At 35.3% G+C, this 25818-nt stretch overlaps 2 protein-coding genes across 20 annotated transcripts in view; one reads left to right on the top strand and one right to left on the bottom strand.

Annotated features, from left to right (window-relative positions):
* The window catches only part of si:dkey-34d22.1, a 42746-nt gene extending 24252 nt beyond the window's left edge, over positions 1-18494 (bottom strand). For 2 of the 4 annotated variants that reach the window (XM_087287393.1, XM_087287395.1), the window contains exon 1: positions 4016-4188. In XM_087287393.1, coding sequence (XP_087143519.1) covers positions 4016-4115 — 100 coding nt within the window. In that variant the 5' untranslated portion in view covers positions 4116-4188. Of the gene's footprint in view, positions 1-4015; positions 4189-18226 lie in introns of those variants that run through there. The other 2 variants (XM_087287394.1, XM_087287396.1) reach the window with 2 other exon arrangements.
* Positions 17346-25818, top strand: part of ptprub (protein tyrosine phosphatase receptor type Ub) — a 454717-nt gene continuing 446244 nt past the window's right edge. For 15 of the 16 annotated variants that reach the window (XM_087285299.1, XM_087285297.1, XM_087285296.1 and 12 more), the window contains exon 1: positions 17346-17556. In XM_087285299.1, the coding sequence (XP_087141425.1) occupies positions 17487-17556 (70 nt within the window). In that variant the 5' untranslated portion in view covers positions 17346-17486. 16 annotated transcript variants of the gene reach the window in all.

Raw genomic sequence — 25818 nt, 5'->3', positions numbered from 1 at the left:
TCTTTTAGTCTGATAACTTTTCATAGGTCTGTTTTGCCTGATTACTTTTTTGTCTGATAACTTTTGATCTCAGTCTGTTTTGCCTGATGTCTTTAGTCTGATAACTTTTCTTCTGAGTCTGTTTTGCCTGATGTCTTTTAGTCTGATAACTTTTGATCTCGGTCTGTTTTGCCTGATGTCTTTTTGTCTGATAACTTTTCTTCTGAATCTGTTTTGCCTGATGTGTTTTAGTCTGATAACTTTTGATCTCAGTCTGTTTTGCCTGATGTCTTTTAGTCTGATAACTTTTGATCTCAGTCTGTTTTGCCTGATGTCTTTAGTATGATAACTTTTCTTCTGAATCTGTTTTGCCTGATGTCTTTTTGTCTGATAACTTTTCTTCTGAATCTGTTTTGCCTGGTGTATTTTTGTCTGATAACTTTTCTTCTGAATCTGTTTTGCCTGATGTCTTTTTGTCTGATAACTTTTCTTCTGAATCTGTTTTGCCTGATGTGTTTTAGTCTGATAACTTTTGATCTCCGTCTGTTTTGCCTGATGTATTTTTGTCTGATAACTTTTCTTCTGAATCTGTTTTGCCTGAGGTCTTTTTGTCTGATAACTTTTCTTCTGAATCTGTTTTGCCTGATGTCTTTTTGTCTGATAACTTTTCTTCTGAATCTGTTTTGCCTGATGTCTTTTAGTCTGATAACTTTTGATCTCAGTCTGTTTTGCCTGATGTATTTTAGTCTGATAACTTTTGATCTCAGTCTGTTTTGCCTGATGTCTTTTAGTCTGATAACTTTTGATCTCAGTCTGTTTTGCCTAATGTCTTTTAGTCTGATAACTTTTCTACTGAATCTGTTTTGCCTCATGTCTTTTTGTCTGATAACTTTTCTTCTTAATCTGTTTTGCCTGATGTATTTTTGTCTGATAACTTTTCTTCTGAATCTGTTTTGCCTGATGTCTTTTTGTCTGATAACTTTTCTTCTTAATCTGTTTTGCCTGATGTATTTTTGTCTGATAACTTTTCTTCTGAATCTGCTTTGCCTGATGTCTTTTTGTCTGATAACTTTTCTTCTGAATCTGTTTTGCCTGATGTCTTTTAGTCTGATAACTTTTGATCTCAGTCTGTTTTGCCTGATGTATTTTAGTCTGATAACTTTTGATCTGTCTGTTTTGCCTGATGTCTTTAGTCTGATAACTTTTCTACTGAATCTGTTTTCCCTTATGTCTTTTTGTCTGATAACTTTTCTTCTTAATCTGTTTTGCCTGATGTATTTTTGTCTGATAACTTTTCTTCTGAATCTGTTTTGCCTGATGTATTTTTGTCTGATAACTTTTCTTCTGAATCTGTTTTGCCTGATGTCTTTTTGTCTGATAACTTTTCTTCTGAATCTGTTTTGCCTGATGTCTTTTTGTCTGATAACTTTTGTTCTGAATCTGTTTTGCCTGATGTCTTTTTGTCTGATAACTTTTGATCTCAGTCTGTTTTGCCTGATGTATTTTAGTCTGATAACTTTTGATCTCAGTCTGTTTTGCCTGATGTCTTTGGTCTGATAACTTTTCTTCTGAATCTGTTTTGCCTGATGTCTTTTAGTCTGATAACTTTTGATCTCGGTCTGTTTTGCCTGATGTCTTTTAGTCTGATAACTTTTCTTCTAAACCTGTTTTGCCTGATGTCTTTTAGTCTGATAACTTTTGATCTCAGTCTGTTTTGCCTGATGTCTTTTAGTCTGATAACTTTTGATCTCGGTCTGTTTTGCCTGATGTCTTTTAGTCTGATAACTTTTCATCTCGGTCCCGATGCTTAAATGTACAAGACCCGATACTTGACTTTGTTTTTCCTGAGACTTAAAGCCTTTCATTCTGAGGAACGATGCCTGAAATGATGAGGCATGACGCCTTGTCATTGTATGAGTGAGGTCTGAAGATGTCCTAAAATGTACACCGTAGCCCTGAAGACCATGATTATTGTAGCTATGTGGTGCTATAAAAAGATTGCTGTATGCTTAATCCCAACCAGCCCAACAATACTTGCACAACCAATGGTGTGTCTTTTGTGCAGGGCTGTTTGTTATTTTTTGACCAATGGTAGGCAGAGTGAGTGTTCAGAAAAAAATATAAACAATAATATAAAAACAATATTTTTATGTAACCAAAACAATAATTTCTTTAATTTTCTTTGACGTTAAAGGACGATTAGCAACAGCTTAAATAGGCCAGTTTCTTCACAGACTAAGCTCAACATTCACTACTATGAACTCCTCATGAAGCATTGCCTGAGGCAATCTTGAGACATTATTTAACAGCAGGCAGACAGTGCGATGACATCTGTGCGATGTCTGCTAGTTGAGTTCATAGCAAGGTGTTTAAAGCACGCAGCGCTTGAGGATGCATATACTGGGTATAATTAAGACACTTGCTGACACCCAATATAACATTCCTTACAGCTGAGCTACCATGAATGCACTGGGACCAAGGATACCGATCCGTCATCGGAACTATCAGACAGCATGTAATTTTATTTTTTCTGCAGGAGATTTGCTGGCACGTCCCTGCAGGCCTGGGCCCATGGCAGACAGGATGTTCGGCTGTTTAGATTGTCACATAATAATTCCTCCTCTGTCAATCATATTACAAAGTTAAAATATTTGGGCATGAGCTCTTTATCCTGCTCCTTTGTGTTCTGGCAAATCACAGACAATCTCTAGACCTTGAATAGCTTTGAAACTAAATAAAAATACAGCAATTTCACAAACATGTCAACTTCCACCTTAGCACAATAACATCCCCCAAAAAACAGAATGCTTCCCCTCTGGCTCATATGCGCAGAGTTCAGTGGGTGGACGTTTGACTGGAAAACAGTTTCCGTAATCCTCACAGTCTGTGAATCTGGCTGTAGTGATTCATGCTGACCCCTCACACATTGAGACATACCATAAACAAGTCCATTCTTCCTAGCTCACTCTCTAAACACAACAAGCCAGGACGTCAGCACATCTTCCAATCAGGCAGTCCAGATGCTGATGTGATCCTGATCTTATATGGACATATTCAACACAAGCAATGCATTTACTGTAGTTTCAAATTTGTGAGGAAATATAATAACAAAATATGGGCGAAATAATAATGCTCCAACAGAATTCATCGTAATAAATGTTTATGTAAAAGTAAAATAACGTTAACATTCTGACCTGTGCTTATTTACAGTAATATATTTAAAAATGTGTGATCATACTAGATTTGATTATAAAAGATTCTTACTTTGGACAATAGTGAGTTACAAACATAAAGATTTTAAATGGCAACTAATTAGTACTTTGGGACTGCAATGCGATCCCCAAATAATAAATAATCTAAAAAAATGTCAATTATAATAATATATCCATTGATTTTAAAAGGTTCTTGCTTTGAGCAATAGAGAGTTACAAAGTACAAACATTTTACATGGCAACTAGTACTTTGGGATTGCTAAATCTCTAAATCTCTAGATCTCTAAAAAACTAATAATCCTTAACAAATATAAGTCAATTATAATAATATCAATTGATTCTTGTTGAAAATATGCCTGACAACATGTTTAGCTTGTATCATGTTTGTCCAAAGGAAACTAGACATATTCCAATGTGTGAAGTATTACACTTTTGGTGCTTGTTCATTTTTTGCATAACCATTTATTTCTCAAAATATTTTAAGAGAATAGTCAACAGCAATGTCAGGATAATAATGTACCATACATTTCCCAAAGTTTAGCATGACAAAACAGTTGAAAGGAATAAAGGAATTCATAATGGAAAATTCAAGTTTTTTTTTTTTCAATGACTCGATTATGTTATATTTTACATGTTCTCAAATTAATTACTGTGTTTTAAGTAGGAAAATGCCAACGTGCCCAAACTGTTAGTGTCCTAGTTTTTAATCAAACATTATCTGTTAATCTTCTGACTGTACTGTCAAACCATAATAAATGTTTTCATTCATATTATTAATGTACAGTAGCGCTTCGGAGTTTTACGCGTAGTTGGCGCAGTCTTACCCTTTTGGCCGTATACCAAGACCAGTGCTTCGATGCTGAGAATAAGCCAAACCCGAAAAAATTCCACAGTATTCCAAAGAGCTCCATAACTGGCATGCATGTTTTCCTGCGGGATTCCTCCTTCCCTTCGCGGACTCGTTCATGAGTTTTACTTCATGTCGTAATTACAATCTAGTCTCTCGCACTTCTCATGCTGTTAAGGCTGCAAAGTGTAGCCCATCCCCAACTGGGCATGGGTTAATGTACGTTACTTTTATTGGCCTCAGGATGTGCTAGTCAACTTATTTACAATTCCCTTTCAGTGCCTGGCTGGTATGGAGTGAGAAGTCCCGCTTTTTTTCTAGTCAATATTATTAACAACAAGCATGGATAACCCTGCAAATAATGTAATACGGAAGTTGAGACGTTTTCGTGGTTACAAAATTATAACGCACTATAATGAAACCGGCTAGCCTACTCTGTGGAAGTTTTAAATGCGCTGAAATCTTCTGAATGTCTATCATCAGCAGGTATTTTTCACACACAACACTAACGTAAATCCCACATGAAAAAAAAGTAATTTATAGTTAACACTGTAGTGTTTCTGAACTACGCTACAGACATGAATGAAACAAGTCATGGTAGGCTAGCAAATTATATTTTCATTTTTGGGTGAAATACTCCTGAGTGAATTTGAGTGAAATGTTGAGCTTATACTGACCCCTAGTGATACGGATTGTTAAATATGTTCATGTTCAGTTACTCATATAGTACTCATAGTTTTAGAATTGTGTGATGTTACATTGAAAAAATAAATATTCATTGGATTTACAACATTTTTAAGGTAAGTGATTGATAACAACTGATATGAGCTAATTTTAAACAAATTAAATTTAGTAATGTTTAACCTAATTTGTTTAAATTCAGCCCATATACACATTTTGTAACCACTTACCTTAAAGATAGTAAATCCAATGAATATTTTTTTTCATTGTCTGCTAATATTGTTAGTAAATGCCATATAACATTGGACTACCAAAATAAACCAAGTACATATGTAAAATTTTTATTTCATTTATTTATTTTTGCAGTGATGACATAACAATTTTGGTTTCTTGAAGATCCAATTGGTTTTTGGTTCAAAAGTACCCTTTTTCAACTATATACTAGTTTGTGAATTTAAAAGGTTCCATTATTTTACAAAATAGTATAATGGTTATGTGATCTCAAAATCCCACATGAGGAAAATACTATAGTAACTTTTAGTTAACCATACATGACTTAATCTGTTGTAGTAATTAGTTGCTGTGGTAATACAACTATATAAACAAATTAGCCAAACTTTTCTACATGGCAGGGTATGTTACACTTTAATACACCACAGTTTACTGCAGTAAAAGATTCTAAAAAATACGTATTGGTGTAGTACACTAGTATTCTTTAACAAAGTGTTGTAAATGCTATAGGTTATACAATACAGTTTAGTATTTAATAAAAACTACTATGATATATTTCATGTGGGAGGGGCGTCATGGTGGCACAATGGGGAGCACAAATGCCTCACGATATAAAGGTCACTGGTTCGAGCCCCGTCTGGGTCAGTTGACATTTTGTCCACACGTGTGGAGTTTGCATGTTTTCCCCATGTTCACATGGGTTTCTTCCAGGTGCTCCGGTTTCCTCCACAGTCCAAAAGACATGCGCTATAAGTGAATTGAATAAACAAAATCGGCTGTAGTGTATGTGTGTGAATGAGTGTGTATGGGAGTTTCCCAGAGTTGGGTTGCAGATGGAAGGGCATCCGCTGCGTAAAACATATGCTGGATAAATTGCTGGTTTATTCCACTGTGGCAGCCCCAGATTAACAAAGCGACTAAGCCGAAAAGAAAATGAATGAATGAATGAATGAAGGAATTTTCATGTGAGGGTGGTGGCCACCAAGTAACAATATTTGTTAAAAAAAAATAAGGCTTGAGTTATTTTACTTTTGAACATATATTTTTTAAAAATACTATTCATTTCTTCAGGGATAAAACATTGGAAAGGACATAATGACAGGATGGGTTGGTTCTGTTTAACACGGCTTTGAATGCTTGAAGTACAGTAATTTGCTGCAGCTTTTACGTGTGAATTGAGGATGTTTTAAGTATGTAGCCGTACATTTTGCTTTTATAGTTTTTGTCATTTATTACAGATGTGCCAGTCCTGACATGCTGACTTAGAAAGATAATTCATGACACTCTTAACGCAGAGGCAGACACCATTACATCAGTTGGAAACCCTTTGCAGCCATTTATTCATCTTAATGTTGTTAAAACCTATACAACATTGTGTGCATATTACAACGTTTTCTTTAAGTCTAAGATTGTTTAGACTTTCTATTAATGCAGTACCACATGGTCTCATTTCTAAATTGGTCTATGAGAATAGTTCACCCAAAAAGGAAAAATGCACTTAGTTCTGCCAATTACTCCCTCAAGTGGTAGCAAACTTTTATGAGTGTCGCCTTTGTGTATGTGGATTGTGCGGTATTTTTAATAAAACTGGAAACCAGTAACCATGGACTTCCACAATAGAAAAGACAAAAAGTAGAATGGTATAAGGTTTCCAGCTTTCTTCAAAATATCATATTTAGGTTTAGCAAAAGAAAATGAGTTAAAACAGCTTTGTGACAAGTGAAGAGTGAGTAAATGATGACCGAATTTTCAGTTTTGGGTGAACTATCCTTTTAAGTAAAGCAAGTTTCAGAACTACCTTAAACTGTCAAAATACTCATTCAATTTTGTGTCTGTATATATATTTTGTTTCCAAAGTTTGTTTAAATGCTATTTGTCAAATTCTACACTGTAAAAAAAAATCCGTAATTTTACGGTTTATTTCCGGCAGCTGGAAAAATGTAAAATTTCTTTAAATTACAAAAAATTACAGTAACAAAACAGAGGTTTAATTACAGAAATTTACCAGAAAATTAAATTGAAGTGAATTTCTGTAATTTAATATCTGTTATTTTACTGTAAATTTCTGTAATTTAACGGTCGTTATTTTACACTTTTTTTTCCCGACACCCCAGCTGCCGGAAATAAACCGTAAAATTACGGATTTTTTTAAAGTGTAATTTCCTCTCCATATTTGTAACGGTTGTTGGGGCGTATCCCGTATTTTTATATCTCAATGTTGACAGGTATGGTTTAATCTCTTGATTTTCTGACAAACAAAGCCTTTTTAACTAGCAATAAGCAGATCTAATTGAAGTATGTAAATCCAATTTATACATTTAAAATACAAGATATATGTAAATATGACTTATTTGTACATTTAAAAAAATTATCAGAAAAAGTTTATACCTGAAAATGATCACATATAGCCTATATTTGGGGTCCAAGGAACATTTCCTGGTTTTGATAGATAGGCTACTTTACATTTAAGTACAGCAGTTTTCTTTTGACTTGTTAAGAACAGTGCTAATTTTAATTAACTTTTAAAAACACATTTTAATTTAAACATTGAAAATTTATTTTATTTTTTACCTGTAAGCCCAGTGCAGTGTTAAAGTTCAAGCTATTTATAATGTTTAAAGTGGCTGATGATAATAAATATTCTTAAGAAGAATTAATCTGGCATGTTTTTAAACTGCGCAGAGCTGTATCTGCTTAATTAGGCCTAGTGTGCTACTGTACTTCAATACTGGTTATTATGGTGGTATTTGGAGACACAATTTTTTTCTGAGGTGGTACTTAGTGAAAAAAGTTTGAGAACCACTGAGTTAGATAATAATATAATACTCGCTAAATAACCATCTCATTTTTTTTAAAAAATGTGTCAAGATTTTAATATAATTAAGGTATATTGTGTTATATTTTATATTATTGAATATATTTTTATATATTTGAAATATGCATTTGAAACACTTTATTATTGAGCATGCTATTGTTTATTTTATGGAACAAAACTGTAAAGATTAATAAAACCTTTGAACAGTGTTGCCAACTGACGATCAGGGGGGGTCAACTTTTTAAGTAATGTTAGTTTGTGTAATACATGCTTCAGTCATTTCTGTATTTATTTTTAATTACATCTACTTTATTAATAAAATGTATTTAAGTTTTAAGTGTTTTGAAGGATGTTTTCTGGCCCACAGTATCCTCTGATTACCTCTTTCAGACGTTAGGTCAAACACTACATACTTATGTGTCTAATTTGACTTTCCTTTCAGGCCATGTAAATATACAAACACCTATGTTATAAAAAAAAAAAAAACAGTGTGAACACCTGTCTATCAGTGCTTTGGATCTGCCGGATTACAAACTGTTGAATGAACTTTTTTCTCGCATATAGACTGATTGGCGCAATGATGCATTCACAGTGAATCATTATAGGGGTGGTCAAATGTTTATATTATCTATTATTTTAATTTATATTATTATTATGGCGACGCAGTGGCGCAGTGGATAACACTGTCACCTCACAGCTATAGGCATGGGCCGGTATAAGATTCTGATGCTATGTGGTATGATAACCTTGGATAAAAATATCACGGTATCACGGTATTACTACTCTAAAATTAGTTATTTTAAAATATCTGGGTAAAAAACTAAAACCTTTCCCCCTTTGAACACAATATATTTTATTTTGTGAAAGATTTAAAATATTTTGGAGCTGTAAACATGTGAGGCTAAATTATTCAACTGAAGCATTGACTTCCACTGTCTTCATTAGTTTCAAAAACACAATTTAAAACAGCATTTTTAGATATCGTTTCTGCTGGAAATACTGTTGTCCTAAAAAAAAAAAAAAAAAAACTTGACTTTTCCAAACTGCGGTATACCTTGAAAACGCTTATCATCCCCATGCCTACTCACAGCAAGAAGGTTGCTGGTTCAAGCCTCAGCTGGGTCAGTTGGCATTTCTGTGTGGAGTTTGCATGTTCTCCCCGTGTTGGCATGGGTTTCCTTCGGGTGCTCTGGTTTCCCCTACAAATACAAATAAATGTGGTATAGGTAAATAGGGTATGCTAAAATTTTCTGTAGTGTATGTGTGTGTATGGATGTTTCCCAGTGATGGGTTAATGCTGGAAGGGCATCCGCTGTGTAAAACATATGCTGGATAAGTTGGTGGTTCATTCCGCTGTGGCGACCCCAGATTATAAAAGCGACTAAGCCAAAAAGAAAATGAATGAATGAATGAATATTATTATTATTTAAACTACAGATCAAAGTGAACTATTTCTCACTAAAGGGCCGCCCCCTATAGATCTTGTTTTGATGTCCTTCATGGGAGATCAAGCATAATTAGGGGGATCAATCCTCCCCAAACCCCCCTGGAATTTACAACCTGCGTTTGAAATTAAAAAAGAACTCTTGCTATTCGGTTTTCATTTTAATCATATCTTTTTATTTTGAATTTTTACCACCAGATGGCAATAAAGCATTAAGAAACGGTTAAATAAGCTAGCATGACAATCGTGTTGTGTACAATCCGACATGCTAAAAACAACATATTGAACTACTCAAGCAGATTACAGTCTGATTACAGCGAGAATTTACAATAAAGACCATTCTGCTTCAGTAAAAGGTCACAAAGTTCTCTCTCACTGCAGTACATTTTTTGTTTTGTTTCCTTTTCAGAGTCTAATCATATAAACAGTATTTATTCTTGGAACACTTTTCCCTATACAAGACACATACGTGCTCACAATCTCATTTTACCTGAGAGCAGCTCTTCATAATCCTCCCACACTTGACTTGTATTGAATAAAACTCGGCACAGCCCATCACTCTTTTGTCATTTACCTCAAACAGAAGGTTTGTGGGTGTACCGGCGACTCCCTTAACGGGACTCAAACATAGTTTTGTGGAGGAAAGTGTACCTGTTTCACCCTTCATAATGCTATACAGAGCACATTCTGGGATTCACGCGGGACAGCTAAACAAATGATAAACCGCTACACTCTGCTTGAAAAAGAAAGTCCTGAACAAGGTCATGCAGGAGGAGATGGTGACTGGTTGTGCTTGAGGGAGATCCCAGAGACCATGGATTTGGATAGGGCTGCAGGATCAGTAGGGACTTTTGTTAGCAAACTTTGAGTATAATTAAAGGGATATAGGGCTGCACCGTGGCGCAGTGGGTAGCACGAATGGCTCACAGCAAGAAGGTCGGTGGTTTGAGTCTCGGCTGGGGTTTTTTCCGGTTTCCCCTTCAGTCCAAAGACATAGATGAATTGAAAAACTAAATTGACCGTAGTGTATGTGTATGAATCACTGGTGCAAATGAGTGTGCATGGATGTTTCCCAGTACTGGGTTGCAGCTGGAAGGACATCCACTGTGTAAAACATATGCTGGATAAATTGGCGGTTCATTCCACTGTGGCAACCCCTGATGAATAAAAGGACCAAGCTGAATAAGAATGAATGAATAAATAAGCAATATCAGATTAGTTGCAGTGCGATAAGGCTGTATATCGGCATTGGTGGGAGGTGTGGGTTGTGCGCCTTAGTGCCCCCACCAGTGCCGATATACAGCCATATCGCACTGCTACTCGTGTGATATTGCTCATTTATTCATTTTATAAATATATATAGCTATAGCACACTGCTACTTGTGTGATATTGCATTTATACAACAGTTTGACAGCATAATTGTGTATAAAAACAAAATCAAACATGGAGAGTCTCAATTCCTCCTGTATGAGGAACTACTTTCTTCCGCGTTGGATTCAAATCATAAGCTGACAGTTAAACAGCTGAGCAAGCATCTTTTAAACTTTAGATCTGTAGTGTCTGCTTCTGCTGACTGTGTGTTGGCGGAGTAATACACAAAGGGTAAAGAGGCTGTACGGGTGCTGATATTACTTAAATATATCACGGCTATCAGCCAATCAGATTCGAGAACCAGACAGAACTGTTGTATAAAAGGATTTAATGTTGGCCTACAATAAAAAAATGTTTACGTTTGTGACTTTTATGAAACAAAATAGATTTTTTTGTCTATAGACCTGCAATTAAGTCAGCAATTTATTAATATTTCCTCAAATACTATATTTTTTCAATCATATGTAGGCATATGTTTTTTCAGTGAGATATGCAAGCTCATTTCTGAAATAACTGCAAATTCATATCTCACAATTTAGACATTCATAGAAATTGTACGTTTATAATACACAATTTTGACTTTATTTCTGGGCGACGCAGTGGCGCAGTAGGTAGTGCTGTTGCCTCACAGCAAGAAGGTTGCTGGGTTGCTGGTTTAATCCTTGGCTCGGTTGGCGTTTATGTGTGCAGTTTGCATGTTCTTCCTGCGTTCGCATGGGTTTCCTCCGGGTGCTCCGGTTTCCCCCACAGTTAAAAGACATGTGGTACAGGTGAATTGGGTAGGCTGAATTGTTCTAAGTGTATGAGTGTGTGTGTGTGAATGTGTGTGTGAATGATTCCCAGAGGTGGGTTGTGGCTGGAAGGGCATCCGCTGCGTAAAAATGTGCTGGATAAGTTGGCGCTGTGGCATTCTGCTGTGGTGACCCCAGATTAACGAAGGAACTAAGCCGACAAGAAAATGAATGAATGAATGACATTATTTCTCATAAGTGTTAGTTCATTTATTATACTTTTATAAGTTTGCATCGCACAATTTTGACTTTTTTTCCCAAAAAAATCCGGATTTTACATCTCGCATTTTTACTTTTTACTTTTAATTGCTAGTTTATGTCACCTTTTTTTAATTGAGAGCTTATATCGCAATTCTGATGTGTTTGGTTCTGGTTATCATGACTCACTTTATATCAGTTTAAAAATCACAACAGCCTAAATTTTGAAATTTGTACATTAAAAAAAATTGCAATTCCCATATTTTTCTCAGAAGTTTGCCTCTTTTTGACTTTTAAAACTTTTTGCATCTCAACTTAATTTCATGTGTACATTTTTCTGACATGTTGATTTTATTTATTTATTTTTGACTATTTAAACTCAGAATTATATGTGTATATTTTCCAATTCTTTTTTTTTCTCTGAATTTCACATTTATATTTCACGATTTTGACTGTTCCCCCACAAAATGTAGAATTATACTTTCATAAGTTTGCATCACACAATTTCGACTTTCTTTCCAAAGAAAGTTTACATTTTGCATTTTTTACTTTTACTTTTAATTGCTAGTTTATATGTCTCCTTTTTTGAATTGCGAGTTTATATTGCATTTCTAATGTTTTTTCGAAAGGGGTCTGGATGGTCAATTCCACTCATATGTCAACCTTGCCATAAAAAATATAGTTTCACAGTACTTTAGAAATACTCAAAAATGTCTCTGTCAATGTTTTCAAACTATTATATTTGATTTATCAAAGTAACACAAGTTACAATTTCACATCTGTCACATCAGTAACCGAGAGATGTCACACCCATAACCAAGTTTTTTCCTCATGAATGCAAAAATCTTAAATAAAATAAAATCAATCAAGTTTGTTCTATAGTGAGCCAACTCTTATCCTTTTTGATTAGCATTATACAGCATGTTGTATGCTGTAAACTTGCTGACTTTTTTTGGTCACATCTATAACATGTTTATATTCTTCATTTTAATTTGATATGTGACATTTTTCTGGTCCCTTAACTCGTGAAAAATGCTCTGCTCTGGAAAATATAAACAAATGTTTCAATATAATGTTAACATATACTTTCTCTGTGAATTTATGTGTTGAGTTTTTACTGCAAATGTCACATCCATAAGCTAAAATTGCTCACTTATCAGAGTTTATATCTAATTTTGACATAATTTATTTATAATTGCAAGTTAGTATCTTACAGTACTGATTTTTCTTTCATCAAAATTGCAAGTTTATTGTTAAATTCTGACTTTCAGAAGTTTTAGGCAACAACAAAACTTTTTTTTTCTGCCTTTACGTATTTTTCAGTATTATTAGAATAGCCCACATCTTTTTTCAGTTCTGAGTTTATTCTCACTTTTGCGAGATTGTCTCACAACCTGACTTGATGCCAAAATTTAACTCCTTAGATGGTTTACATGTTTTTTTTTTTTTTTTTAGAAATCTGTATATATTTTTACTCAGAATTGGGTTTTTGTTGCAATTCTGACTATTTAAAAGTATTTTTTTGTTTATATCTAATTTTGATTCCATTTATTATTCCTGTACTGTTTTTACTTTTGCTTTTACTATTAATATTCGTTTTTACTCATAAATTCATTTTTTTTAAATGTTACTTGTCCAGTTTTGAGTTATATGAAACTTAACCTAAAGTATGAGTTTATTTGCAGTCTAAACAGCTTCTAGGGCATTGCGTGTCTTCATTTTGGACCACTTCTTGGACACTTTTAATGCTTCCAAACAATTTGTTGCATTTATAAATCGCCCATTTCTTGAGGTTGTTCAGTATGATGTGCGATTTGATTGGACAAAAATCATAGGACTGATTCTAATCCCCATAGACAGGAAAAAATAAAGTAGTGACTCCAGGTTGAAGGCAAGTTGTAGAGTAAAAGTACTGATACTGCACTAAAAATGTACCCAAGCGAGAGTAAAAATATACATTTTTAACAACATAGTATATTACAATTTCTGAGAAAAGCTACTAAATTACACTAATTTGAGTATTTGTAATTTGTTACTATACACCACTGCTTATAACATGATTTTCTCAAAGGTTTGTCATTTTTTTTGACGTTTTAACCTTTATGCATCTCAACTCAATTTCATGTGTACATTTTCCTGACATGTTGGTTTTAATTTTTTATTATTTTGACTATTTAAACTTAGAATTACATGTCTATATATTTTTTAATTCTGACTCTTTTTCTCTAATTTTTTTACATTTGTATTTCACGATTTTGACCCCCCTCCCCCCCCCATAAAATGTATAATTTATATTTCACTTTCTCCACATGAGTCTATTTAAATCTATCAACTGCCTTTTCCTAGTCTTAAACAATGCACACACATATAGTTGAACATTTTATATTCAGTGGTGCAGTGGTTCTCAAAGTGGGGGTCGGGACCCCCCGAGGGGTCGCGGGGCAATGAAGGGGGGTCGCCTGTTGATTTCCAAAAATCTATTTATTTTTATTAAACCATAAGAATTAACATATTTTATCCATAACTATACTGAAAATAAAAATAGTCATTTATAGTTACTATATACTATATAGTTACTATAGTAGCTTATAGTTACTAGTTCTATTGGATTGCGACCCCAGGGGTAATTACATTATATTAAAGGCAGCAATAGCGTCAGATGCATTTTGATTTTATAACATCAGGTTATACTTTCTAGCACATTTAAAGCACTGACACAAATTTAATTGGTGTGTCTGCGTCATTGCATGCAAGGTTTCTGTATTTATAACCACCTCAGAGGATATTGGGGGTCGCGAGTCACTGGCATTGTTATTTTGGGGGTCGCGGGCTGAAAAGTTTGGGAACCCCTGCAGTGGTGGATAGTTTGATAGTTTTGTCAGTATGAAGTTTTGTGGCAAGTAACTTCAACTAACCACTTCCAAACAGCAGGTGATTCCCAACAGGATACTTTTCAATATTTGACGTTTAAACACAGTGAAAGCCTAATGACTGTCATTTGAATAATCAAGCACATCTTTGCTGCAACTTACTCTCTGGCATAATTTGACTTTTTTAATAGCCGACGATTCTGTCACTTGATCTACAGCTCTGGAGTTGGAATCCCCCGCTGTGAATATGTAATATTTAGACTGATTGTGAGAGAAAGAATGATAAAAAGGTTGTACTGTTTGCCACTGTGTGAAATTAAATTGGTATGAGAAACGTGAATGGATCAGGGTGGCTATCTGCGCCTGCCATCCATGCTGGCTGACGGACATGGATGGACCTTGGACAGCTGAGGTCCGACTTGGCCCTGTTGCTTCTATTCATGGCTCAATAGGTAGCCCTTCCTTTGTGGAGGCTAAACAGATTAACACAAATCCATCCAACCTGTGGGACTGCATAGATAAGATGCTCTATAGCTTGTTGGCCTCATAATGGCTATTGTTAGAGAACTCGAAACCTACAGCACAAATGTGTGGCTGGTTTTAGTGGCTTGAATTTGCATAGAAAGGGAGTTGTTTCAATAGCAAATTTTTTAATGTTGCAAACTTTGGTTTTTGCATGACATAGGCAGATACTGTATATACAGCCTGCAGTTGTGGTTTTCAAGTAGGCGAAAAGGGCCCATTAAGGTCATGATATACTTCAAGTGAAATTGAATCAAAACTGTTTTTATGTCATTTCAAAAATATACACAGGCCAAGACAAAGTTCATTTGGAGTTCATTTCAGGAGGTTAAAACGTCATTCCTAAAGGTATTTCCGGAAAGAAATTTACAGACCACTGGACCATGACGATTATATAACGGAAGGTGTGGCTTTGAGACTCCACCTTCTTTTAAATGAAAACCATCTCTACTTTATTTCCTTCATTCAGTCTGTCAGGGTCAGATGCAAGTAAATGGATAACCATCAAAAAGCTATTTCTAAAAGTACTAATTCTATAGAAAGTGATACTGGCATCATATTCAAAACTGTAAAGCTGTTTGTTTTTGAGAGATCAAAGGAAGTGCTGTATAAATAAATGTCACTGTTTGTTTAAAAAAAGTCAATATTTAAATAATTTACATAGATTGTTTCACAGACAAGCACGCACACATCTCATTATTATTTTTAATATTGTTACGATATTAATAATAATAATAATAATAATAATAATTATTATTATTATTATATGAATTAAATTATTATTATTTTCTGTATTGTTTCAAAAGCTAATGTTAAATTAAAATACTGAGTCCCCAGGGTCTCATTGCACCTTTACCAAAACAGGCTCATTGTGGATACATACCCCTGTATATGTTCCTGGAGAGTGTGAATTATGTAGCCAGAGGTACGTATGGCTGCATTTATGTTTTTAAAACAAACCGTTCGGGGTGGTATGACACCGCCAACAATTTCTGTTCCTTTTAGCGCAACCAGCTGACCGCTTACATCCATATGAACGACTTTACCAGTTTCCCCAGTATCTCACCTCATACACTAATGGACTTTGGACACGGGGCTGAGATGACTGCGACAAAAGCAAACACAAAATAATAATAAAATAAACAACGGGGGCGATGAGGTGGTGCAGTGGGTAGCACATTTGCATGACAGCGAGAAGGTTGCTGGTTCGAGCCTCGGCTGTGTCAGTTGGCGTTTCTGTGTGGAGTTTGCATGTTCTCTCTGTGTTCGTGTGGGTTTTCTCTGGGTGCTTCGGTTTCCCCCATAAGTCCAAAGACAAAGACACTCACGTACAGGTGAATTGGGTTGGCTAAATTGTATGTGTAAATGAGTGTATGGATGTTTCCCAGCGATGGGTTGCAGCTGGAAGGGCATCCGCTGCGTGAAAGTGCTGAATAAGTTGACTGTTCATTCCGCTGTGGCCATCCCGGATTAATAAAGGGACTAAGCCGAAAAGAAAATGAATGAATAAACAAAAATGTGGCTGAAAATGTGGTGTAGTCACGCAGCTGTGACTGCTTTTCTTTTTCTAGATTGCTTTAGAAAACACTATTGGTTGGGTTTCGGGACAGGGTGGGTGAGTCAGTCGATCAGTCGCTCAGTCAGTCGAAAGCAAGCTGGCCTATTTGGCTGAAGTGTATATTGCGCCCTCTGGTGGATTTTCAAAAACTGTGAGCAGATGGCACGCTATGTATTTCGCTGTCCCCAAAAATGAAGACGTGGGTACTGAATTTAATTAAATAAACAGTTCAGCCCCAAACAAGTAATTAGCTGTTGATTTACTTATCCTTACTCCATCCAAATGTTGGTAACTTTTTTCACTTTCTTAATTGAAATTAAAGAAAAAAATCTCAAGTGTGGTCCAGTTATTTATATAATAATAATAATAATAATAATAATAATAATAATAATAATAATATGATTATCAAACATAAATTATACAGCTGTCATAAGTACATGATAACAGAAATTCAGATGGAGCTTAAACATGTGGTATGGGTTCAAAAGGTTCAGAAGTCTGGTTTGTTTCAGTAAATGCACACCCTACTTTTAAATGGCATTATTAATATAAATGGCATCATTAATTTCCCTCTGTTATAGAAGCTGCTTGTCTTCAGTAGTCAGGTTAAAGAGATTACGATGGTGAATCATAATGTATAGCCCGAGAACGCCAGGTTGACCGGAGCTCCACTTCTCCAAAGCCCCGCATGGGGGCGTCGTTCGCACACTTTCAAGCACACTAGACTCGCACCGAGCGCCAGAAAGTGCGCTTGGAGAGAAAGAAACATCGCTTCGAACTGTTTATCCTGACGTCAGTTTGAACGGATCGCACTGCCCCCGTATCACTTCACGCGACTCTCAACTGAGCTTCGGCTGGATTTCGGGAATCGATGAACGGGAGCGAGTCCACAACTTCACCCGTTCAAACTACTGGAGCCACTGAAATGATTTCGACTTGTTTTCCCAACTGGACTAACAACGGAAAATGAATACCTGCGCCTTTCTCTTGATCCTGGCTGTTCAGATCCACGCCGACAGCGTAGAGGGACCAACAGGTAAAGTCCCGTTTATTTGGAGTTACACAAACTGCGCACTTACAAACTTGTGTGTGTGTTTTGAAGATGTGAGAGGCATATGTTGTCTTGACAGCAGAAGGAGGCTGAGTTATACTTGGAGGAGCTGAACTTTTCTAATAAATGAAAGATGTGCGCTCGGTTGTCATAAAAACAGTGAAGATGTCACTAGAGGCTTGAAATGAAGTGTGCTTTGCTGTGGACTGTTATTTTGTACAGTTATGAGACGCCCTGTTTAAACATTCCGTCTGTCGTTAAGGTTCGATTCGTGGTATCGGTCTGTGTGTGTGTTGTTGTGGTGTATTTTGCATTGAAAACACAAGCATGGAAGTTGTTTGTTATAAACAAGAGCAGCCTCATCTGCAAAGCTTTAAATCAGAGGTCGAATAGCGAAACATTTGTGGCTGCACCAGACGTGCTTTAATATTATGCCATAAATTTGTCTTTTAAATAATGTAATCTTTATCAAAAAGATTTACAGCGAGTTGTGTTTAGAAGCGAATTCACACGTCACAACGAACAACTGATTTTAAAATGACTCATATTTTTACTTATCGTTCGACTAACGTATGTATTCAAAACCACAATATATTCCTCATACACTTTTCACAACAAGATACAACTTTTTTATGCGTTTAAAAGGATAACTTACAGTGTGAAGTGTGTAGTATAGCTTGACTCGCTGTGATGTAACTGAATCCCTCATTCTGTAAACCGCTGATAAAATATCCGGTTGTGCTTCTGAATTATCACAGCTTGTTTATGAATTGGTCATACTAGTCTGAATACAGTTCAAAAGGCTCTTATGTTTTATCCAAATGTGTTTATCAGTTGAAGAACATACCTTATAACATAATAATAACATATTTCCACATTGAGTTTGGCGCCACACTTCTGTGGTTTTTACTATGTGAGGGAATGATGAGGTAATAGCCTTAAACGAGGTTGAGATGGTTTACTGGTTTTACCCAGTCAACGATGATCTGGTCATACTGGTGTTTTCCTGATTTAACTGAGTGTAGAAACAAAATACTGAGAATGCTGGGAGAACAAATAACACCAGTTTAGGCTGATTGGTTGTTTAATAATTTGTTTATTGATTGATTGATTGATTGATTGATTGCCAGGAAATTTGCATTTGAAGAAAGAACATGTAAATAAATAAATCAGCTGCTAGTGGCATACTGGTTTTAGCTGGTTACATGTGTTCTCCTCATCTAGCTGGCCTCATCTAGCTGCATTTGTTTTCCTTGTACAGGTATGTGCACAAAATCTGCCTTATCTGGGAGATCTACAACGTAGACTGGTTTGTTTATTATTTATTTATTGATTTATTTACTTTTGAAATTGTCATTAAATTTATATTTTAAATGAGAAAAGATTCAAACCTGTAATGAATACAAATAAATAAATCACCTGCTAGTGGTTTGCTGGTTTTAGCTGGTTTGTGCTTTCTTCATCTAGCTGGCTTTCGTTTGTTTTCCCCATACAAGCATAAATCTGCCTTATCTGGGAGATCCATACTCCATCTTATGCTAGTTTGTTTATTTATTTATTTATTTATTTTTTTGTTTATTTATTTATTCATTCATTCAGTAAATTTACATTAAATAAGAAAATGCACAAATGCTAGAACGAATACAAAAAATAAATAAATCACCTGCTAGTGGCTTGCTGGTTTTAGCTGGTTATATGTGCTCTCCTCAAAGCTGGCTTTCATTTGTTTTCCCTGTATGTGCACAACATCTGCCATATCTAGGAGATCCACACTCCATCTTAGGCTGGTTTGTTTGTTTCTTTGCATTGCAATTTGAAGATGGGGACAATTCACATCTGAATTAATAAAAAGTCCAAATAGAAATTGTATATAATGAAATTAGCCATTTTTCCAAATTGTAATAATGCAGAAAAAAAATCACATTACTGTTTTTTGTGATACCATTTTCATCTTAAAAAATAAATCTTGATAAACATTATGTTTATCATTTAAATGAAAATGCTAGTTAGGGGACCTTATAATGCAACTTTTGACAACAAAAGACAATTAAAAAGAACTAAAATACAAGAAAACTATTTTGTGACAACTGTGATGTCATATGCAAAATATGTATAATCTATATGCATGTATTACCCCCCACACACACACACAATCCTGTGTTTTAGCTGCTCATTGCCAATATTTACCTGACATGCATGCTGTATTACAGAGGTTTTAATTGTTTTTATAAATCATGGAGAACTGACATAATATTTACAATGCTGGAAAATGGTTCAATTTTTAGTGCATTATTGTCTACGTGAATGTGCTCTTACCTAAACATACCCTGATGATTAACTGGTTTTAATTATTTTGAGCTGGTCTTCTTATCTGGTCAAGCTGGTTTTGCCTGGTTTTAGCAGTGTGTGCACGCACACAACCAGACTAGCAAATGAGATGAAGATGGCTATTTACCTTTTTATCTAAATGATAAATGATAGTGTGAAAATTGTGGTCAACTGACTTTTTAAATAGTAAAAAATGACATATTTTACACCCATTAAATTGAGTAATTTTCAATATCTAATGGTGGCCTGGTTTAAGCTGGTCTCCTGGTCTGGTCAAGCAACACGATCAGGTGGTTTAACCAGAATTTCATGAAAACCTGCCAACAGGCCAATCTGACCATACTTGGAGACCAACGAACCTTTTTGCATGTTTGAAATTTACATTATTTTCCATGTGTGCCCATGTCTTTTAGGCTAGTTTCTTCATGAAGAACATTGGCTGCTTGCCACGGTTTTTGATTTCAGGATTTTACTATCCTCATAGGCATAACCTGATCCACACACGCACAGAGATTATGAACTGCTTCCTCCTCCACACTGTCAGTGAGTATAGTATTAAGACAGAGCAGGTACAGCAAAACTGCACAGTGCGGCGTTATGATTGCTCATAATGGACCACTCCCTCTGAGCCAGGCTGTAGGACACATGTCGCATGATTCGGCCAAAGAAACTTGACAAACAATCATGATCCGTTTGAGGAAGCTATTGATTTTCAGTTAACTAAATGGCTTCCATTTAGCAAGCTGTCAAGTAGCTGTAGGGTTCTGTGACTACTGCTGCGGTCTGTGCATTCCCTCTGTTCTTCAGCTGCCGTCTAATCCTAGTTTCTGTGGCTTTCTGGCCTGATTCGCTTGCTGTAATCCATTCTTATTGTGTTCGGTTGCTGTTTCCGCCATTTGTTTTTGTTGTCTTTTGTATTCGCATGGCCTTGTTGACAGAAGGCAGCGACGAGTGACCTGATGGGAGATGAATACAGGCATTGTATCCAAGTGTCTGCTTCATTTTTAGCTGTTCACACCATCCCTGTCAAGCTCTATGCTTGTCATTTGTGAGCTTTTCATCATTATTTTGAGTGTACTTGTAAAAATGAGTGGATTAGCTGATTATGTAAAATGTTGAATGAGTTGTAAGAAGTTTTTTTTTTTTTTTAACAATTGAAAACCTTATTTATAAGAATCCTGGGTTATATTGGGCTTCACACTGCTTATAATTTACCCAGGGTTAACAATTAATCCTGGGTGTTAATACACTGCTGTTTCACTTTGGAAATCTTTAACTTGAGCCTCATTTACACTAATGTCCTTTAGATGGCATTTTAGAATGAAAACAATCCATGTCCATACAGGCGTTTCGGAAAAGATCTTCATTATAACAATGAAAACGTACATCATGTGACCATACCTACGCTCTCAGCATGCATATTTAGAATTATGTGCTTCATTCGGTGTTTAGTGAATAGTCAATATCGCTGACTGGTTAAACAATGATAACAATGGCGAAGAAAGTACCATCATTTTTTTCCTGAAATTATTCTTTATTTAAAAAATGCAGTATATCCATAACTGCATGACATTGAACATATATAAAAATATATATTTACAATTTCGCCAGATGACTTGAAAACTGCTATTTAAAAAAACTGTATTCATTTAGAATGATTGGGATGATTCTGTAGGAAAGTGAATCATACATAAAATGATAAATTACAAGCAAATACGAAAAAAAAAGCAAAGATAAAAGTGAAATAAACAGTGTTTTATGGTTTTCAGGGCAGCCAAATAGTATTCAGGTAGAGAATTTAAATAATTAATTTTAATATAACCCTGCAAAAGTCTTTACTGTATAAATAATTCAATAATGTTATTCTTTATTAATGTTACGAACAGTTACATTTCTTGTGCTTCAATACTTTAAACTTTGTCAGGCCTTGAAAACGTGCAAATGAAAAACTTTCACTTCATTTTGGTTAAACTACACAATTCTCTTATGCAATGAACTGTTTCTTCTGGTCAACAATAATCATAACTCAACATTGCACATGCTACAATATGACTATTGTGGAACAATATACACTTAATGGTCACTTTATTAGGTACACCTTACTAGTACCAGGTTGGACCCGCTTTTGCCTTCAGAACTGCCTTAACCCTTGACATAGATTCAACAAGATACTGGAAATATTCCTCAGAGATTTTGGTCCATATTGACATGATAGCATCACGAAGTTGTTGCAAATTTGTCTGCTGCACATCCATGATGCGAATGTCCCGTTCCACCATATCCCAAAGGTGCTCTATTGGATTTTGATGTAGTGACTGTGGAGGCCATTTGAGAACAGTGAACTCATTGTCATGTTCAAGAAACCAGTCTGAGATGATTTGCATTTTATGACATGGCACGTCATCCTGCTGGAAGTAGCCATCAGAAGATGGGTACACTATGGCCATGAAGGGATAGACATGGTCAGCAACAATACTCAGTTAGGCTGGGGCGTTGGCACGATGCTCAATTGGTACAAATGGGCCCAAAGTGTGCCAAGAAAATATCCCCCACACCATTACACCACCACCATCGCCTGAACCATTGATATAATGCTGGATTGAGCTGTGTTTTTATGTTGTTGATGCCAAATTCTGACCCTACCATCCGAACATCACAGTAGAAATTGAGAATCAGACCAGGCAACGTTTTTTCAATCTTCAGTCTTGCCATTCTCCTCTGACCTCTGGCATCAACAAAGCATTTGCGCCCACAGAACTGCCGCTCGATGGATATTTTCTCTTTTTTTGGTCCATTCTTTGTAAACCCTAGAGATGATTGTGTGTGAAAATCCCAGTAGATCAGCAGTTTCTGAAATACTCAGACCAGCCCGTCTGGCACCAACAACCGTGCCATGTCCAAAGTCACTTAAATCACCTTTCTTCCCCATTCTGATGCTCGGTTTGAACTGCAGCACATCGTCTTGACCATGTACATGCCTGTGATTGGCTGATTAGAAATTTGTGTTAATGAGCAGTTGGACAGGTGTACCTAATAAAGTGGCCATCAATGTACTGTGCAGCCCTAGTCCAAACTTAGTGTGGATGTTGATGATTGTGATGTGGGGTTAACAGTTTAAAAGCAGTGCTTCCAGGGTGATTCCAGGGTCTAAATTCTTCTAAAAGTGTAAATGATCCTTTGTCCATGATAAAAAGCAGTATTTCGAATGATGATAACGTGGGCCCTAAAGAAGATTACTTGAAAAAGCACTTTCAGCACGATCGCAGATAATATATATTGTTATATGTTTATTATATAGCTTACTTCTGAATAGCATAATGATTGCCTGGCTGGCCTATAATTGATTTAACATATCAAGGATATTTTTTTTCTTTAGTTCTTCTCTGTAACCGTAGACGCTGTCGGCATCCAAACTTTTTCACTATGCTGGAACGGACACAAGGAATTTCTCTCATGATAAGGGGAATGAAGCACATCATTAGGATGAATAGTGAAATAATTAAAGTACATGAAGATAATTATACTAAAGCTGGAGCCGTTTTGCAGTAGCTGTCTGGCGTCTCTGGAGGCTTGACATGCACTGCTCTTGGTTTAGTTGTTCAGCAATTGTATGTTTTATTCTGCAGAATCGGTGTGTGGATTCTGGATTAACCTGAAAAATCAGATCACAACCCTGATTAGGTTATACTCCTAATGTATTCTCATAATATTCTGTTTATTGCACAATACGTTTTGTGGGTTGGATCATACAAGTCATTCATTGGCAAATGTTAATAAAAATATTAAAAGGAAATTCAATTTTCTGAAATTAAAGTAACCCCTTTTTCATGGATGCACGATATTCAGCTGCTGAATGTGACTTTTTAATGTTATCATTATCAGCTTGAAGAGTCAAATATGACCTATATAAGCACGTATTACACATTATCATAGCAAAAATCTTTTTTTTCATGATACAAATTTGTGGATATATTTTCCCTTTTAACTGTTATAAAGCTTCTGTCTCCAACAGTTTCTTTATTTTATTGTTGGTCACAGTAATTATTTTATTAAAACGTATTAAAAATAATTATATCTGTTATTATTTAAAGCACATCTGGACATCTGCAATATTGTTTTTTATTTGTTTTTCTTTCAGTTCACAAAATCTATCAGCCACTATATCTGTTATCAGCTTCAAAACATTACATGATAAAATAATATTGTAAAGGATCTGCCCAAATTTCAATATGTGTGCAACACTGTTAAATAAGCATGATATTGACTCAAAATTGCTACTATTGGTCTTTGGCGACGTGAAGTCTGTTTAAATTGGCTGATATCAGTTTGTCACTTAAATTAAGACATAAATCTTGTGCACTTTGAGTTGGAAGAGCTTTTCAAAATGCCATCAACCAAGCTTGGAAAAGACAAGTTTCTGTCCTTACACTGTACACTGAAAAAAAAAAATTGTCCAATGTAAAATTTGTACGTAATGTTACAAATAAAATGTACAGTTGATATATAGTAAAGGCTTAATTAGGTTAACTAGGCAGGTTAGTGTAATTAGACAAGTAATTGTATAATGATGGTTTGTTCTGTAGACTATCGGAAAAAAAAAATAGCTTAAAGAGGCTAATAATTTTGACCTTAAAATGGTTTTTAAAATATTAAAATCTGCTTTTAAGAATAAAAAGCTGAAATAAAACAAATAAGACTTTCTCCAGAAGAAAAAATATGATCAGACTTACTGTGAACATTTCCTTGCTCTGTTAAACATCATTTAGGAAATATTTAAAAAAGAAAAAAAAATCAGAGGGGTTTTAATATGTATCATTTAGCTTTGCTTCAAACTTTAAAATGAGGTAAAAAAAACAAACATTGTTTGGAAAAAATTTTTTCAAGAAGATAAATGACATTCACACAAACTAAAAATATTGTTTACTATAGAGACCACTACTACATTGTTTTTTTTTTTTTTAATTTTTGGTACAACATAGAGGGGTGGCAGGGTGGCTCAGTGGTTAGCACAGCAAGGTCACCTCACAGCAAGAAAGTCGCTGGTTCGAGTCTTGGCTGGGCCAGTTGGCATTTCTGTTTGCATGTTCTCCCTCTGTTCACATGGGTTTCCCCCACAGTCCAAAGACCTGCTCTATGGGTCAATTGGATGAACTAAAAAATTGGCCAAAGTGTATGTGTGTGAATGTGAGTGTGTTTGGATGTTGCCCGGGGCTGGGTTGCGGCTGGAAGGGCATTTGCTGCGTAAAATAAATGCTAGAATAGTTGGTGGTTCATTCCACTGTGGCGACCTCTGATAAATAAGGGCCTAAGTCAAAGGAAAATTAATAAATTAATTGTACAACATAGATCTTTTTATCCTTATGTCAGAGTATGTTTTTGCTTAGTACTAACCTAAATAATAAAATGACTGTAGTTTGTTAGAGCTATATTTATTGATTTTCCTCAAATTATAGTTTTTAATTGGTTGAAACTGAAAAAAGGATTTAATATTAATCATAATATTTATTCTGCCTAAGGAAAATAAAAAATAAATTCACTCAAAGCTAAAACATTGCTTTTATAGACACCATGAATGAATTCAATCACTTTGGTTCAGCTTTAATATTTAAACGGATTTTTAAAAAATATATAGAATTAAATTAAAGTTTGAAATTAAATAAATTGAACTCAAATTTAACCGAACTAATGCAAATAAATGTAACGCTAGGCTATGCTATTGCTAATTATTTTATTTACAAGATCTGAGGTAAACTATCTTCTGGTGATTTAGCATGTCTATAAATGTCATGCAAGATGGTAATCAAACTCCCATTAGAAATACATAAAAATTGAAAAGCATATGAGCATTACCTCAGGCAGAGTCATTTTATAGGTTACTGCTGTTCAAGGCATGACGTGGCAGAAATAGAAACATGTTTC

This window comes from Danio rerio, chromosome 16 (genome assembly GCF_052040795.2).
Source record: "Danio rerio strain M-AB ecotype USA chromosome 16, GRCz13ab, whole genome shotgun sequence".
Classification (NCBI taxonomy): Eukaryota; Metazoa; Chordata; class Actinopteri; order Cypriniformes; family Danionidae; genus Danio; species Danio rerio.
The sequence above is the reverse complement of the archived record's forward strand: the minus strand, read 5'-3'. Positions and strand labels throughout refer to the sequence as shown.